Raw genomic sequence first — 16,187 nt, 5'->3', positions numbered from 1 at the left:
TTCCAGCCCACACCCCCAAAGTACCCGGGTACAGTAAATAGGTGGATATTCCAACCCGCCGAGCGTGTTGCTTTGCAAAGACCCGGGGGTTTGCGTGTTGCTCGCCTCGTATGAGCGCACGCTAAAACAATTTCCACCGCCTACTGTAGCATGAGAGTATCATTGGAGTCTCCTTTAAATACACACCCAACACCATCAAGCAGTGGTGGGGAGGGAGGGAGGGAGAGGGAGGGAGGGAGAGGGAGAGGGAGGGAGAGACGGAGACAGGCGGAGAGACAGGGGGACAGAGAAAGAGAGAGAGAGAGATAGCAGAGGAGTCAAGTGCAGCTTTCAGCAGGTGCCGCCCTGCGTGAGTGGAGTAGGATGAGATAAAAGCACCGCTTCACAACCTTCGATTCTCCCTCTACACCCCCTCCCCCCCCGCCCCCTCCTCTCCAAACACACACACACACAGGCTTCCCTGCGAGTGTGGTGAGGTAGATTTGTAGTGACAGCAGCGGGTGCATTCGCCAGTCATAACCCATAAAAGACTCGGAGTGATCAAAGCTCCGCCGAGGCAGGGAGGCGCCCGCTATGTCGGGGGTGCGGGCGTGCGCGCGCGCGCGTGCGTGCGTGCGTGTGTGTGTGTGTGTGTGTGCGTGTGTGTGCGTGTGTGTGTCTCCGCGTCTCGTAGGGCTGAGGCGGCTTTTTGAAGGCTTGAAACAAAACCGCTCTCCCCGCACGACGCTATTTACATTTGAGCTCCGTTTTGCCTTGCCAGTAAAACATTGGTTTTTATCCCCGCTCCCTGCAGCCCGCGTGACATGAAGGACGGCCTCGCATTCATCAGCTCCAACGCCGCCGCCGCCGCGTGTGCCAGGCCCGCCACGCACGAAGAGGAAGGCGAGAGGCGGAGAACCGGGAGAATTTAATCTTTAAATACGTTTATAAACGGAAATGTCTCGCTCGGAAGAAATGTTAACAAGCCTCCAAACCTGAGGGGTGGGGGTGTGTGTGTGTGTGTGTGTGGGTGGGTATATATATATGCATACTCGTTTGGCTGAATTAATTCCCTAGTGGGGGCATCACACACACCAGACCAGTGACTGATGTGTGGTTAAAGATCGAGACAATATTCTGGCATGTACCTATAGAGGAAAAATCACCCCAGGTTGTCTACCCTGACTCTCAAACTGCCGTGTGTGTGTGTGTGTGTGTGTGTGTGTGTGTGTGTGTGTGTGTGTGTGTGTGTGTGTGTGTGTGTGTGTGTGTGTGTGTGTGTGTGTGTGTGTGTGTGTGTGTGTGTGTGCGTGCGCGCGCACGCACGCACGCACGCACACACACTGTATAAGGCATCTCCGAGTACATTTTTACATATTCATGGTTCTTCTAACCCACCCGACAGCCATCTGGATATTTCTATAGATCCTCATTATAATGTCAAATGCAGACAGCATTCTCTTCCAATTTAGATTACTGGAAATCAAAACCAGTACGGGTGCATTCAGAAGGATGGAAATCCATGGCAATGCAATGCAATCCGTTTCTTTCCCCATCACAGTTATAGTGATATATTAATCAATGTATAGATTTCCTCGGAATAGAAATGAGGCAATAACAAGACGAGACAATTAGCATCAGATTAGCATCAGATCATTTAATTTCCAACGGTTTCGTACGAAAAACAAAATATTACAGCGTGTATAAACATCATTAAAGAGAAGCCTTCTGGTTTACTTTCCAATTTACCTGGTGGGGTGTGACGCCTCTCCTGTAGGATACGCTATGCTGGCGCTGTGGGGGCTACGCACTAGCCCAGTGGCGCTTGGCTAACATCATACTGCTATGTTTGTTACACTGCGGGTTGTGCCCCCAGATCCCTCAAAATCTGAACGAAAAAGGCAACATCACCTGGGAAGCCTTGCCGATAAATTAACGGACGCTAGGCAAGGTTACATTCTCGTAAATCTCTAGTACACACACACACACACACGCACGCACACACAGGAGATGCGCCCCCCCCCCCCCACCCCAACCTACACACACACTCACTCGCACACGCACACAAACCCACTTCTCGTCAAAGGCATATTGGTATTTACAGTCCGCTGTTTGCATGTTAATGTGGTACGCAGTAGGCGTGTCCGGAGAGATCACGGCTGGTTACAGATGGTCTGTGTTGGTTACTGGGGATAGGCCTCGATCACCATGGCGTGGCCCTGCAACGTGACAACAACAACAGGAAAACACAGAATCAGAGGCCGGTAAACAAAAGCAGCATATATATATTTTTTTTTATTATTAAAAAAATGATTAATTTTTCTGCATCGAGACGGAATCGTTCTAGAGAGAATCACGATGCATCGAAGAATCAATTATTTTTCTAATGGGATACCTACCTACCTAGAAATCGCAAAAGGCTGCGATAAAACAAAAAAAAATATATATATATTTTTTTTTTTTACAATTCAATAGTTAAATTAAGATGTTATAATGTCAATTCATGAATCAATTAATCTCAACTCGGTCTGGCCTAAAAGTAAGAGCAATTTGACTGCTTCCAATGTTGTGTTGGTCGTACTACAGAATGATTTATCGCTTGTTTAGTGAATAATACAGAACATAAAAAGTAATCGCATACTCAATTGCAATCGCAATATTGGTTGGAATAATCGCAATTCGATTATTGGCCCAAATCGTTCAGCCCTACCCACAAGTCCTGTGAGTGCCTCTAATCTACAGCACAGGAACACCTTTCTCTGACTAAGCCCAGGTGGGACGCAGATATAGTGAGGACTGCTTAGGACTCCCATTTTAATTGAATGAAAAATTCACAGCCACGTTTCGACCATTTGCCTGAAGAAGACCCAACAGGGTCGAAACGTTGCTGTGAATTTTTCATTCAATTAAAATGGCAGCTTAAGCAGTGCTGCCGACGTTACGTTTCTTTCCACTCTATCCTACTTTATTTGTCCTGCACCTGGCCAGAAGGTGGGATGTGAACACAGCTACTTTCTTTTGTACTTTGTGACGTAGATATAGCCCATAAGTCCTGAGTGAGTGCCTCTAATCTACACCTACAGCACAGGAACCTTTCTCTGACTAAACCCAGGTGTGACGCAGACATGACCCATAAGAGGCGGCGAGGGGCGTGGTCACGCGCTCACCTGCCCTCCGGCGGCGCACGCCGCCACCAGCCCGTACTGGCCGCCCTCCCTCCGCAGACGGTGGGCCACCGTGGTGACCAGCCGGCAGCCGGTGGCTCCGAACGGGTGGCCCAGGGACAGGGAGCCGCCCCATAGGTTGAACTTCTCCATGGGGGGGGCGCCCACCTGCGTACGGTAACCAATCAGCACGGGGGACACATGAACCACGATACCTGATACATGAACACAATGTGTGGGGGCTAAGAACTGACATTTTCTAAATCTGAAACTCAACAGATGCGTCTGACGGTAAACACTTCCTCACTCACAGTCAAAGTCTGTCCACAGACCAAAGAGCAATGCGCCCGGCCGTCATGTTGGGGTTGAAACCAACGGCTCCACAAACCAACCCACACTCCCCGCCTAGATTTGACTCTAACTCATCACCGCTGATTGGGGGGGGGATCCTTGAGCAAATTCGCCTCAACCTTTGCGCGTTGATGACACGCAGAAACGGAATCGATAAATAAAACAGCCAACGTGTAACTCTCCCATCAGGCCACGCAGATGGCACAGAGCTGCGTCTGTGGCCTCCGTCAGCAGCCGGCGTCGTATGTAGGGCGTGGGCGGGGCTCTGCCCTAACACGTAACACCTCGGACCAGGACAAACGGACCGAGAGGGACCGGGTCTGTCGGCTGTTGTTGTGCCGGGCGGTGAAGTAAAATGTCAGACGGTGTCTCCAGTGGTGGTGGTGGAGGACGGGGACACACACACACACACACACACACACACACACACACACACACACACACACACACACACACACACACACACACACACACACACACACACACACACACACACACACACACACACACACACACACACCACCCTATGTGAAAGCGTGCGCTGTAAAGGGGCGAGAAGCGGCTGGCCCACGCTGTATTAACCCGGCAGACGGAGCAGGGGTCCTCCTGGTGACAATTTCAAGGGCATATTCAAAATTCATGAACTCGCCGATCGATGAGAAATTATGCGCGGGGAGCTGCATATGGTATTTTGGGAGGTGCGATAATGAGCCAGAGGAAAGGCCTTGTAGAACGTGGACCTGTGTTCCAATTATCCGCTTTAGTCCGAGCCCTTCTTCCCATTCTCATTATTCATACCTGCTCTGCGTACTGTTAAATAAATGTGCGAGGGAGGCTGGAGAAAAACAATATCCGAGTGAATTTGCACCGACACAGTCGGTCGGTGGCCTTGCCAGAAATCCCAAATGTTCTAATCAATCAGACAAAGTTTCACACTGATGTGTCCGGAGGAATTGCTGCAATTCCCTCCTTTGGAAAAAACACACAAACATTTTCCCCAATAAGGGCTCAGAAAGACATACAGAGCCACAGATACGTTACTGTAATTATGCTACATGAAGCCCGATACAGTGTTGTTTGAGTGTTGTTTCCCTTGTGCCCTTGCTACTACAGTCAGGGTGCTCAGAGTGAGCCACGTTACAAAATGAGGATCAACACAATGGGAGCCCAACGTTCTCCTGTTCTGAGGCTCGTTTACCAGGAGGGCCAATTTCACCACGCGGTTGTGAAGTGGTTGCGGCTGCCCGGGGGCGGGCGGCCAACCTGTTAACCTTACTTTGAGTGTGGCTACGGTCACACAGCATAACGTGGGCTTTGTTTGTGATTTGTGTATTCAGCGTTTACCTTTGATGTCCTGCCCATGTACGTCTGTGCGAACCAGTCCGAGTCCATCGCTTTCAGGTTAGCCATGATCTGGCCCTGAGCAAGGAGAGAGAACACACACACACACACACACACACACACAGAGCCACTGAATTACCATAGTTACCAGACAAGGCAAGAAATCTGATTTTGCTCAACACAACACCCGATGGCCATTAATAACGCAGGACACAGGGGACTTCCAGACCAACAGAAATCGATGCTATACTACCACTTCAATTATGAACTGACGCATACTGCAAACACACACACACATCTAGAAGACTGATTATTAACAGGCAAATCCACACTTGGACTGTCCCACTAGACTGTAGGGCTGTACCTGACTTAAACTGTTCAAGTCGACTCCGATTCGCCAGATTAAATCAATTAGCCGTCGATACTTGACGGTTTGAAAAAGATTCATAAAATCTTCTTCCAGATATTACCGCCATGGTTACTACTGCAAGTTCAAGTAACAGGCGCAACACATCCATGGGCTGAATCCAACCATAACATCCCAGGAGAACCGATGTTCTAAAGAAAGATTCATGCTTTGTAATAAAACGGCCGAAAGCGAAAGTCACAATCAGCGGCCGAACCGTGGGTCTAGCGGCGTTACGCGCTGGAACCTGACCGAGACGGCCTCTCTTTCTGCCCCGCTTTCACACCATTGTTTCGGCTTATAGCCCTATTCGGTTATTATAATGCACCTACAAAAAAAACCTGTGACTGTACAACGGGGAGGATTTGCGTCGACTCGGGCACTCTTTCGACCAGGTGACTTTGAGAGTGCAGCCCTGCCAGACGGCTGACTTACTGCGAAGGCCTCGTGGAACTCAAAGACGTCAATGTCGTCCATGGTGAGGCCGGCACGCTGCAGGACTTTGGGGGTACCGTAGGCTGGCCTGCAGGGGTCACAGTGGGGGGGGGGGGGGAGGGGGGGGGGGTCGTAGGACATTTAACAAAGAGCAATGACCTTTGACCTGGGAGATGGGGTGGGTGGTGCATTTTGTGTACTTGTGCAATGAAGAGGTGTCGTTTGAGAATAGAAATGCTGACACATTCAGTGGCACTGTGGAGAAACCTTTAAGTTGAGACAGGGTGACATGGAATGAGGACGATGGACTCACCCCAACAGGAGCTGGTCCTTAGGATCCTGGGACACGTACACAAAGTCTCTGTGGAGACCAAATGTTATTTAACATGATTAATATGTAATGGGATTCCGGCATCTTAAGCCTCTATATCCCCATCTTAAGCCTCTATAGCCTCTATATAAGCCTATATATATATATGGTTTATTCTGTAATTATTTTTGTTGAAATAAGAAAATGAATAATCGTTCAATCATTTGAGTCGACTTGTGGCTCTCTGTTCCCGATTCCACCCGTTGACTTTCTGGAGACAGCCCTCCAGAAAGTATCAGGCAGCTAGACTGTCTGAACGGTCCCCTTAGGACTCCACTACGAACTTGAATCCAAGAGAGTGGGTGGCTGATGCCCAGAGGTGATGGAGTAGTGGTTTGGTTACCTGAGGTAGGCTTTAGGCTTGTAGCCCATGGCGAGGGCCTTCTCCTCTGACATGATGAGCACAGCAGACGCCCCGTCAGTCTGCACACACACAGTGATTGGTTATAGTCAGTCTACACACACACAGTGATTGGTTATAGTCAGTCTACACACACACACACAGTGATCGCTTACATTAGGAATTGAACACCAAGCTACTCATTTACTTTCAGCCCCTTAACCTTAAGACTTGTTTTGCAATATTGATTTCCATACTGCTGGAAAAGATTACTTTAAGACTTCAGGAGAATATAGGTTTTCCCATACGAGTCAACGAAGGAGGAGAGTACTGTTAAAGAGTGAGTGAGTGAGTGAGTGAGTGAGTGAGTGCGTACCAGGAAGGAGGAGTTGGCGGCGGTGACCGTGCCGTGGGGCTTGACGAAGGCCGCCTTCAGCTTGGCCAGCTGCTCCATGGACGAGGGCCGGATGCCGTTGTCCTTTGACACGATGTCGCGGCCTGGGGGGGGGGGGGCGGGGCAGACTGTTAGGGTTGTCGCGGTAACGACGGGTCGTGTATCAAACACCCCGTCCTGTGCACGGATTAGACGGCAGCGATGACGGACAAGTGTGTTTGAATTGAGTGTCAGCGTTAGATTGGAAATCCAGAGAGCTGTAGGGTCCGGCAACGAGTGATGAAAACGCTACGACCAATCAGAAGAATACAAGGGGTGACGTATCCAGACCAGCGGAGCTAACCGATAGATAAGACTCTTGCCGTATCCGGTCGGTGAAGCGGCAACGCTTTTGGCCCGCCTATATCAGATACACCGATGTGATTGGTTAATGTTCTGGCCCAGGGGAATCGGGAGTGAGTATATTGCTCGTTCCCAGAGTGACTCGCTGAGCAAATTCAAATTGTGCTCTCGCGAGAATGTCAGTGTGGGCCAAGAAAGCATTTTAGTCTCATTGGATTTGTGTAAATATTTGTAACTTTATTTCCTGTAGTACCTCGGGGTCCCGGTTTTTGTCACCATTCATTGTGTACATAATGAACCCCGCGTGTACCTGGCACTTTGAAGGAGATGACGTCCTCCAGCAGGCCTTCGTCCTGGGCCTTCTTGGCCAGGGTGTGGGAGCGCAGGGCGAACTCGTCCTGCTCCAGGCGCGTCACGCCGAAGGCGGCGGCCAGGCGGTCGGCGCTGTGGCCCATGGTCTCGGCCGTGGAGAACTCGGCCACGGCGGGAAGCTACAGGGGGCGGAGGAGGAGGAGGGGGCGGTGAGCCTGGTGGTCAGGGGTCAGGAGGATTGTGGCTGAAGATGGTTTAGTGTTTGATGGCAATAACAAATCAATACTGTTTAAGGTGCCTTAATTGAGTGTCCGAATTTTTTTTGGAAGAAAATAAAAATAGCGATGGACTAGGTTCAATTTAAATCAGCTTTAGTTCAGTTTTTTCTCTTTTAATAAAAAAGCTGAATATGAAGCTGAACAGAGAGAAACTCCCAGTGAAAATCAAGACGGACTGGTAGATTGTTAATTTGTCTTCCGTAGTGTAGTAGGGTTATCCCCAGACATGGTCAGTTATTTAACATTGTGTTTCCTAATTAATTTGATTGGACAAGAGGCTTTCCATGAGTGCTGATATAGAGTACAACAGCACAGGGACTTTTAACTATACATGTATCACTCCACTTTACGGGTGTTCTCATAACCGTTAATAACTGGAACATCAGCACTCGGACTACGGCCTCGTACCTACGACCGAATCACAGTCGTGCTGATATTCAGTACAACAGCACTCCCTCCCGTGTGATATTGCTTAAATGAATATCCCCCTGGCCTTGGCGGGGCGGCCATTGATTCCCACCCATGGGCCCGGCCTTGCGCTGATCAGAGAACTGTAATAACCTAAGTGGTCCTTCGCTGCTCTCGTCGCTCTTGCCAAATCCACAAAAGTCGTATTCTCCTCTGAGAAAATCTTTCAGTGCAAACTTCTGATCTATCTTTGAATATTGTCCTCCGTTGTATTTTGGATAATACTTTGGACTTTGGATTGCCCTGTCGCTGCGGGAGTGTGTGTGGAGGACGGCAGGTTTCAAGAAGCCGCATCTGGCCCAGTCTGACTGGACTCCGGGGCTGGGGTGAGGCTGCACATCTGTTGTACAGTGAGTAATCGGTGTGCGCGGGTTAAACCAGCCATCCCTCCACACGCTTGTGGGGAGATCTCCTGCATGGCAGCACAGCACCCACGCCATGTCCTTTATCAAACCCTGCTCAAGCCCGACCCTCGCCCGGTGCGCGCGCGTACCTCCGGGGCGAGGTGGGCCATGCGGATGCTCCCGATCAGGCTCAGCCTCTGGCCCAACGACTTGGCCTTGTTCAGGGACAGCATGGTCTTGCGCATCTTGCGGCTGTGGCGGATGGGGACGTCCGACATGAACTCCACGCCGCCGGCCACGATGGTGTCGCACTGGCCCGACGCGATCAGACCCACACCTGGGGGGAGTCGAGAGGGGGGGGGGGGGGGGGGGGAGACGGACGAAAAGGGTGAGGAGCGAGAGGAGAGAGTTGATGAGAGGACTCTAGACAACAGGAGCCCCGTAGGACAGCGTAGGCGGCGGCAGCGGTGGAGACGTGGACCCACCGGTGGTCATGGCCTGGTTGGAGGAGATGCAGGCCATGGTGACGGTGTGGGACGGGGTCTTGTCCGAGAAGCCCGCCCCCAGCGCCGCCTGACACACACGACAACACACACACACAATTAAACAAACAGTCCAAACATCTTCCCATCAAGATCATTTACATTTAGGGCATTTAGCAGACGCTTTTATCCCAAGCGACTTACAGCGGTTAATACACACTGACGGCGGAGTCGACCACGCAGGGCGACAGCCAGCTCGTCAGGAGCAGTTAGGGTTAAGCGTCTCGCTCAGGGACACATCGACACTAGGAGGAGCCGGGGATCGAACTGGCAACCTTCCGGTTACAAGTCAATCTGCTCTACCTCCTGGGCTAAGCCGACCCGATCAATCACCCATGAATACATGCTGAACTAACACGTCATAGAGGGATAAAGAATGAGCAACTGCAGTTGGCTACAGTCTGAGTTCTAAAGGACCGGTGAGTTTAATGACTCGGAAAACACACAAAACATCACTGTAACTGAAATTCAATACATCGTCTCAAGTCAATATAACTCAATGCAATACGTGTGTGTACCTCTCTGGCAATGTTGCTGGTCTTGACCTCCTGAATGACAGTGCCGTAGATGATGTAGTCGACAGCGTCTTTAGGCAGGGCGGTCTTGCTCAACAGACCCCTGGACAAAGTCAAAATAAAACCCAGTTTAACCACACAGCATTCAGGTGTTTGGATGCAGCATGACATCACCCTTCTCCTTGGTTAAAGTGTATAAATGAAATATATCAAAGACATAAAACATACATAAAAGACAAAGGGACGCATGCAGTTAGATGAACACACACTTACTGCAGGGATGCTCTGGCCAGATCATGAGGCATCATGTCACTGTATCTGTAAACGAGAAACACATGGTCACTTTCAAGAATCATCAGTTTTTTTTGTAGATTGAATAGCATAATTATTAAGCCAATCAGAAAATGAGCATTTGAAGTGACCTTGTTTTCACCACCAGTAGTGTTCAAATACACAAGTTGTTACATAACATTACAGTTAATACAATACTTTTAATTTCTGTTATATCCCAATGAGGGATATACCAGGTAACTAATATTTGCACCTCTGTGGCATAACATAATACTAGTAAAAGACCAGAGGAGGAGAGTGCTGGCTCATGGAGCAGAGTGGACACATACGTGGTTCCAGAGAGCAGGAATGGCGTGCGGACGCCCTCCACCAACACGATGTTCTTCACCCCCGGCCTGGACAGGGACTTCTTGCTCTTGACTGGAGAGAAGACGGGAGCGGGGTTACACAGCGAGCCGGCAGCATAGTACCGACGGACGGCAGTGAGAGTGCAACAGCCTCAAGTTGGCAGTGGCACTGAGATGACATTCAGAGTTGGACCAATCAAGAGTCCTATCAGGAACTATGTCATGTATGTTGACTGACATATGGTTCCATCCAATCACCGGACAAATCTATTTTTGGAAGTGTCTGCCAAGTTCAAAACGGTTTTCAAGGAGGACTTCGCATCTGGCGCATCTGGCACGTGCACAGAAGCTCTTGAAACTGAATGCAACTTGCAAGTTGTCATGACGACCCCATGACTAGGACTACATCCTAGATTATGAGTTTTAATAATACATATAAAATAATATTCAATAAATAAATATAAATTCAAGAATCGATTCTCGTAATACAGAATCAACAAATGAACAATGCAGGACTTTTCCTGCATAGAGAATAACAAGGTGCCTCTGTCAAGTGACGTGCCCTCGACAAAACTGGTAGGTAGGTAAGGTAAAGTAAGGTATCTTCATGGAAAACACTTCTGTCAAACAAGCACTGCACTCTGTGGATTTCTGTTATTTGAAACGGCAATTGGCATCTCTGTATCGTAATACGCACAATCGACGGGAAAGGCACTGCCCAAACAGCCAAAGAGGGGCAAATGTATGAATATGTTTGTCTGCTATCAACGGCGTAATAAGCCCGCTAGCTCAAACCCACTCCTTCAGTCCAGTGTTTAGCCAGTTTGAAAAACCCAGGTATTGTGTGATTGTGCATGCAGTTGTATTGGGTTTGTTTGGTGATGAGGCTTTTCTGTGTACTAAATCATTGCTCCTTTTTCCTTAATTGATATGCCCATTTGGTCCATTTGTTCCGTGCTGCGTTGCTATCACTAAAAAAAACCAAACACTGCAGTCCTTTAAAGTCCCTCCACAACAAGTGTAATGTTATCAGCTTTGCAGATATGGCTCGTAGAATCAGCGATTTCTTTACAAAGTGAGTAAGCGAGTTTGCAAGGAGGATAATCATGAGGTCAGGTGAAACTGTGCAGACATCATCTGATTTTTAATGGCAGTTATCATAATATGGCAAGTAATAATCAATGTTACTGACGATGTTACTGAATCTGTCAGGTCTGGAAATAGCAAGAGTCTGCTTGCCTATATGTTGCATTTAATGTTGAACAGGGCAACTTTTTTTAAATTAAAATATGCTCCCCGAATGATACCTTATGTTCCTCCTTTGAGCCAGGAAATACCCTGGTGCTGCACTCAAATCATACAGAGTTTATAGAAATTTGCTGTTCTTGAGGGGTCTAGTTTTTCATGCCTGCTAGTCTATCTGAAGAAACGATTGACATGGAGGACTTACCCTGAACCTGGAGCTGAGCTGTAGTACTGAGTGAGCGCCTTGCTGTGGACACATAACAAAATACATATATATATATAAACACAAACATACATATACACAAACATACATACACACACACACACACACACACACACACACATATATAGATACATACATACATACATAAATAAAAGGCCTAACAATTATACTTGAACATTTTAGGATAAATACACATCTTCATCTAATCATTTAGAATGCCCATCCAAATAGTTGGGCATCTTCCTCATAGAGATGCAGACTGTGGGAAATCCGGGTACCTGCGTCATGTTGTTACGATAACCCTAACTCTAGTTAGCTGGGATGAAGGTAGAGGACTCACCACACTGCACAGCCCAGGCAGGGCTGATCGGAGAGCAACGCATCGAGTTCCGGAGCATCGAAGCCATCTTTAATCTGCAACGTATTTAAAGATAACCATTTAGGTGTGGTAGTGGATGAGGTGTCGTATCCGCCCCACACACTCAAACAAACAAACACACACTCACTCACTGTATAAATGTTTGGGTGTATTGAAAATATATATATAAATATAAAGGGTTACACAAAGAATATTATTAGAACTTTTGTATAAGTTGGTGGTCCATCTCCAAAATTAAGTCACTGGATGTACTAACGAGAATAAAAAATAAAAAAAGGTCAAGAAGAAGGAGCATCTCGACAATAACGCGTAGTCCACTGATTGAGTCGGTTGTCCTTCTATAGCCACACAAAGTACATCACATAAAGGCTTTATATCCACACAGGTGACCAGGGGCCAGCCCCATGCACTAGCTGTGACCCTTCACCCACATTGAGCTCCTGGAGAATGACAAGGGCAAAACGCAGAGGTCTAGAGTCTCACCAAAACCCCGCTCAATGACAGCCTTTAGTTTAGTACTACATGCGAATAGCCGTGATCATGACAAACCACCCCACACTTTTAATCAGCGATCATTGATCACTCTTCAGATCTGTCATTGGGAAGCTAACTAGCATTAGCTTACCAACTTGTTAATTAGCTTAAATGGACAGCAACAAGAATTCCCCTTTAGTGGAGTCAACTCCGGCAAGGATGTGAAAAGGGCTCCTATAACTCATATCATATATTGATTCAGAACACTTTAATGGTACTTACCGGTGTTGTGTTATCCTCGTCCGGCGGCGCGCTGTCAGACTCCCTGCGGCTCCGCTTCAGCTACTGACTACAACACCCGCCGAAGGCCCCCTTCAGAGGAATGGGCTGACCTAAAATATGCCTACCTAGACTCCTTCACAAAATAACCAGAATAGTAAATTTGTTGGCTTTTGTGGAAAATAGTTTGACGTTTAATAAATAAAAAATCTATAATAATATTGCAAGGCTTCAAATAGTATAATATTATATCGATGTATCAAACATTTATAATAGGACTAAATATAGCGGATTTTCGAGGTCCTATACCGCTCTTGACATGCAGCACTCTGGCGCCCCCAACTGTCGGTAATTATTTTGTCCGATGCGTCATTTTCCAACAAGTCTTATGGTAATATTTCAATTTTAAATGCAGGAATTTCTGCTGGAGGCATCCTTCCCAGATTTGCAACGAACAAATACTCTGTTTTGACAGGTATTTTAGATTATTTTAATTATCTACATTTACAGTTGATATAGCAAATCCGTCTAGTCTAGGCTACTTTGCCTCATTGATTTATTCAATGTGAACTTTCACCTAGTGGCCTTTGTACACGTCTGCCACAAGAGGGCGCTAGACGGACCGTCCCAAATCCTAACGATAATTGTCCATTTCAACCAATAACAATGAGCTCTTTATAAAATGCATCCATGTTGAAGCACTAAACACACATTTCACACTTAATTCTTAATGGGTAACCACAGAAATGAGGTCGAGTGTCAAATCTATATTTGTTTGGAATTCAAATCCAAATATCTAACCAACTCAAGGCTATCCAATTAACCATACAATTCTTTCCATTCTAATTCTCCCCTTAACTGCCTTGTCTCCTTGGGCAAGGGCACCTACTCTCCTACTCCCTGTTTCAGTTTTCTTCCAGTTAGCTTTTCTTGCGTGGTGTTGTGTCTCTCTATAGACGTTTGGAGACGTGTTGGAAACTTGGCAACCGCCATCCCACGATGCACAACAACTGGCCCTGTCTTTTTTCTTCTTGTTTAGTCTCTAACTGTTTCCCCTCTCTCCTCTTTCACTCCATCACGCTGGAACACATGTCAGCTGCGAGCTCAAGGAGGATGCGGCGGTTCTGCGGCTCAGCGACCCGACAGCCAAGCTATGCATCGACGCAGTTGTTATTGTTATTGCTGCTGTGTGTATCTGTGTGTGTGTGTGTGTGTGTGTGTGTGTGTGTGTGTGTGTGTGTGTGTGTGTGTGTGTGTGTGTGTGTGTGTGTGTGTGTGTGTGTGTGTGAGACAGACAGACAGACAGACAGGCAGAGTGTGAGTGCAACAGGAGTTAAGTTTGTGTCTTTTTCCTCCTTTTGGTTTTGATTGACATTCTTTGTCTAGCTGTCTGTCTTAGTTTGTCTGACAGATTTGATGTGACTACTGCTGGTGTGTTTGTGTGTGCGTGAGTGCGTGCGTGTGCGTGGGTGCGTGAGTGTGTTGGCAGGTGAACACGCTCTCTTGTGCGGATGCGGGCGGAGCTGTCGGAGGTGATGCGTGAGGTGTGGTCGAATGGAGCAGCGAGGAGGAGCGGTGCTCATCTCAAGCCGAGCTGCTCCTTCATCGCCACCGCGGACATTAAGTAGGAAACCTACATCGCAACAACAACATTGTGTGACACCCCCCCCCCCCCCCCCCCCCACCCCCATATGATAAAAGCCCCTTTATCCAACAGGCCACCATACTTATACACTCTTGCTTAAAACCAGGTGGAAGGGCCAGCATGTGGTTCCTCCGCTGGCATTTAGGTGCGTAGAGGTCAGCGGATCCCGTCACGACTATTCTTAGTCAACGGAAACATAACACTCATAACACGAGCGTTTTTTCGGTTCGTATGAAGATGGCCACTGGACACCTCATCTTCATATTATGTATGTTGTGAGGTCGTGTTGAGCATGAATTAATTAATTAATTAATTAAATAATATTTTTTTTTTTTTATCAAAAATGTATTTGTTTCTTTTGTACAGCTTTGGGTATGAACGATTTGCGATTTGGCAATTCAAGTCCCACCCACATTTTTGTACAATGTTCCAAATACAGATTGATTTTGTTGCTGATATATTCATAAAACGCAAATATAAACCCTAGGGATCGTTCAAAAACCAATAGGTGATGTCAAGGACCAATGCGACCGTGCGTGCGTGTGTGCGTGCGTGTGTGTGTGTGTGTGTGTGTTTGTACATTGCACATGCATTCTTCTTTTTGCATCTATTTGAGTCATGAATTGTCTAATGTGTATGTAGACAATGCACAGAAGGGAGACTGTTAGAGAGAGTGTGTGTGTGTGTGTGTGTGTGCGTGCGTGTGTGACAGTGCTGGGCACATCCAGAGGTCATGCTTGGACTGCTGCCCAGAGCAGGGGGCACTCAGAGGCTACCCAAGATGGTACACACACACACACACACACACACACACACACACAAACAAACTCACATGCTGTGTGCAAACTGTATGATTAGCCGATATTGCTCTGCTGGTAGACATTTCATTCATTTAAACCCTAATAACTTTAGTCCTATCCGTACATTTGTGTGTTAATAACAAAGAAAGATCATAGGGAACGACAACTGTCAATGCCTATTCCTAATCTTACGAAGCCCTTTGTGGTATGAACACTCAGTTCATACCACCAGCGGTAGCTTGTGCACGTGCCTAAGACCCACAGTCACACCTCCAACTGTAGGCTGTACTGGTTATGCATGGACGCTGCGTTGTGTATTATTTGCTCAAGGCCACATCAGCTGACAACTCCCTCCCACGCACACACACACACACACACACACACACACACACACACACACACACACACACACACACACACACACACACACACACACACACACACACACACACACACACACCCCACTGCCAGTGTGTGAAAGGTGGGCCTCCCCGGAGCGTTTGACACGATGCTGACAGGCAGGAACATCAGGGCCGACGAGGCAAAGAAGAGGGGCCTGCTGCAGCAGCTTGCGGACCCTCTGGGTATGTGCGGTCGCTGTGGGCTATACACGGGATGGATCGGGGCTGTACCTTTCAACAGCTCCGTTTTACATATCGGTTAACGCGCACTAACGCCTCGTTTGGCTGCTAGCAATATGCTTGATTTTCTTTCTTTTTTTCCCCCCCCCCCGCGTTTATGTAAGCGGTCCTTATGGAAGCCCCAAGCTCGTGATCGTTTTAATGTGTTAGCAGGGGAGGGAGATTCACCCCGTGTGTGTGTGTGTGTGTGTGTGTTTTCATTTGTTAAATGTGCAAGTCGTTTCCGACGGGGTTGATTTGAGTGGATCGTTTCTCGGAATGGTTTGTTGGCATCAAATGTGA

At 47.8% G+C, this 16,187-nt stretch overlaps 2 protein-coding genes across 2 annotated transcripts in view; one reads left to right on the top strand and one right to left on the bottom strand.

The window, feature by feature from the left end:
• The window catches only part of LOC311364309 (mitogen-activated protein kinase kinase kinase 5-like), a gene marked incomplete at its 3' end in the record, with an annotated part of 28,218 nt that extends 26,406 nt beyond the window's left edge, over positions 1-1,812 (top strand). The window contains exons 5-6 of the mRNA XM_084484295.1: positions 794-882; positions 1,757-1,812. Of these exons, the coding sequence (XP_084340421.1) occupies positions 794-882; positions 1,757-1,812 (145 nt within the window). The remainder of the gene's footprint in view (positions 1-793; positions 883-1,756) is intronic.
• Positions 1,617-12,903, bottom strand: hadhb (hydroxyacyl-CoA dehydrogenase trifunctional multienzyme complex subunit beta). The gene is made up of 16 exons (XM_084483743.1): positions 12,823-12,903; positions 12,028-12,101; positions 11,670-11,711; positions 10,202-10,292; positions 9,855-9,899; positions 9,585-9,684; positions 9,010-9,097; positions 8,674-8,861; positions 7,433-7,613; positions 6,763-6,884; positions 6,390-6,469; positions 5,990-6,037; positions 5,677-5,764; positions 4,839-4,913; positions 3,147-3,311; positions 1,617-2,198 (listed from the first exon to the last, which is right to left on the bottom strand). Exons 2-16 carry the CDS (start codon positions 12,092-12,094, stop codon positions 2,163-2,165), a joined length of 1,416 nt encoding a protein of 471 aa, XP_084339869.1. The 5' UTR covers positions 12,095-12,101; positions 12,823-12,903; the 3' UTR covers positions 1,617-2,162.
• Between the last annotated feature and the right edge of the window lie 3,284 nt (positions 12,904-16,187).

Source organism: Micromesistius poutassou (assembly GCF_964030765.1).
Source record: "Micromesistius poutassou genome assembly, chromosome: 19".
In the NCBI taxonomy this organism is placed as follows: Eukaryota; Metazoa; Chordata; class Actinopteri; order Gadiformes; family Gadidae; genus Micromesistius; species Micromesistius poutassou.
Note: the sequence above shows the minus strand (reverse complement) of the source record. Positions and strands in the feature narration are given on the sequence as shown.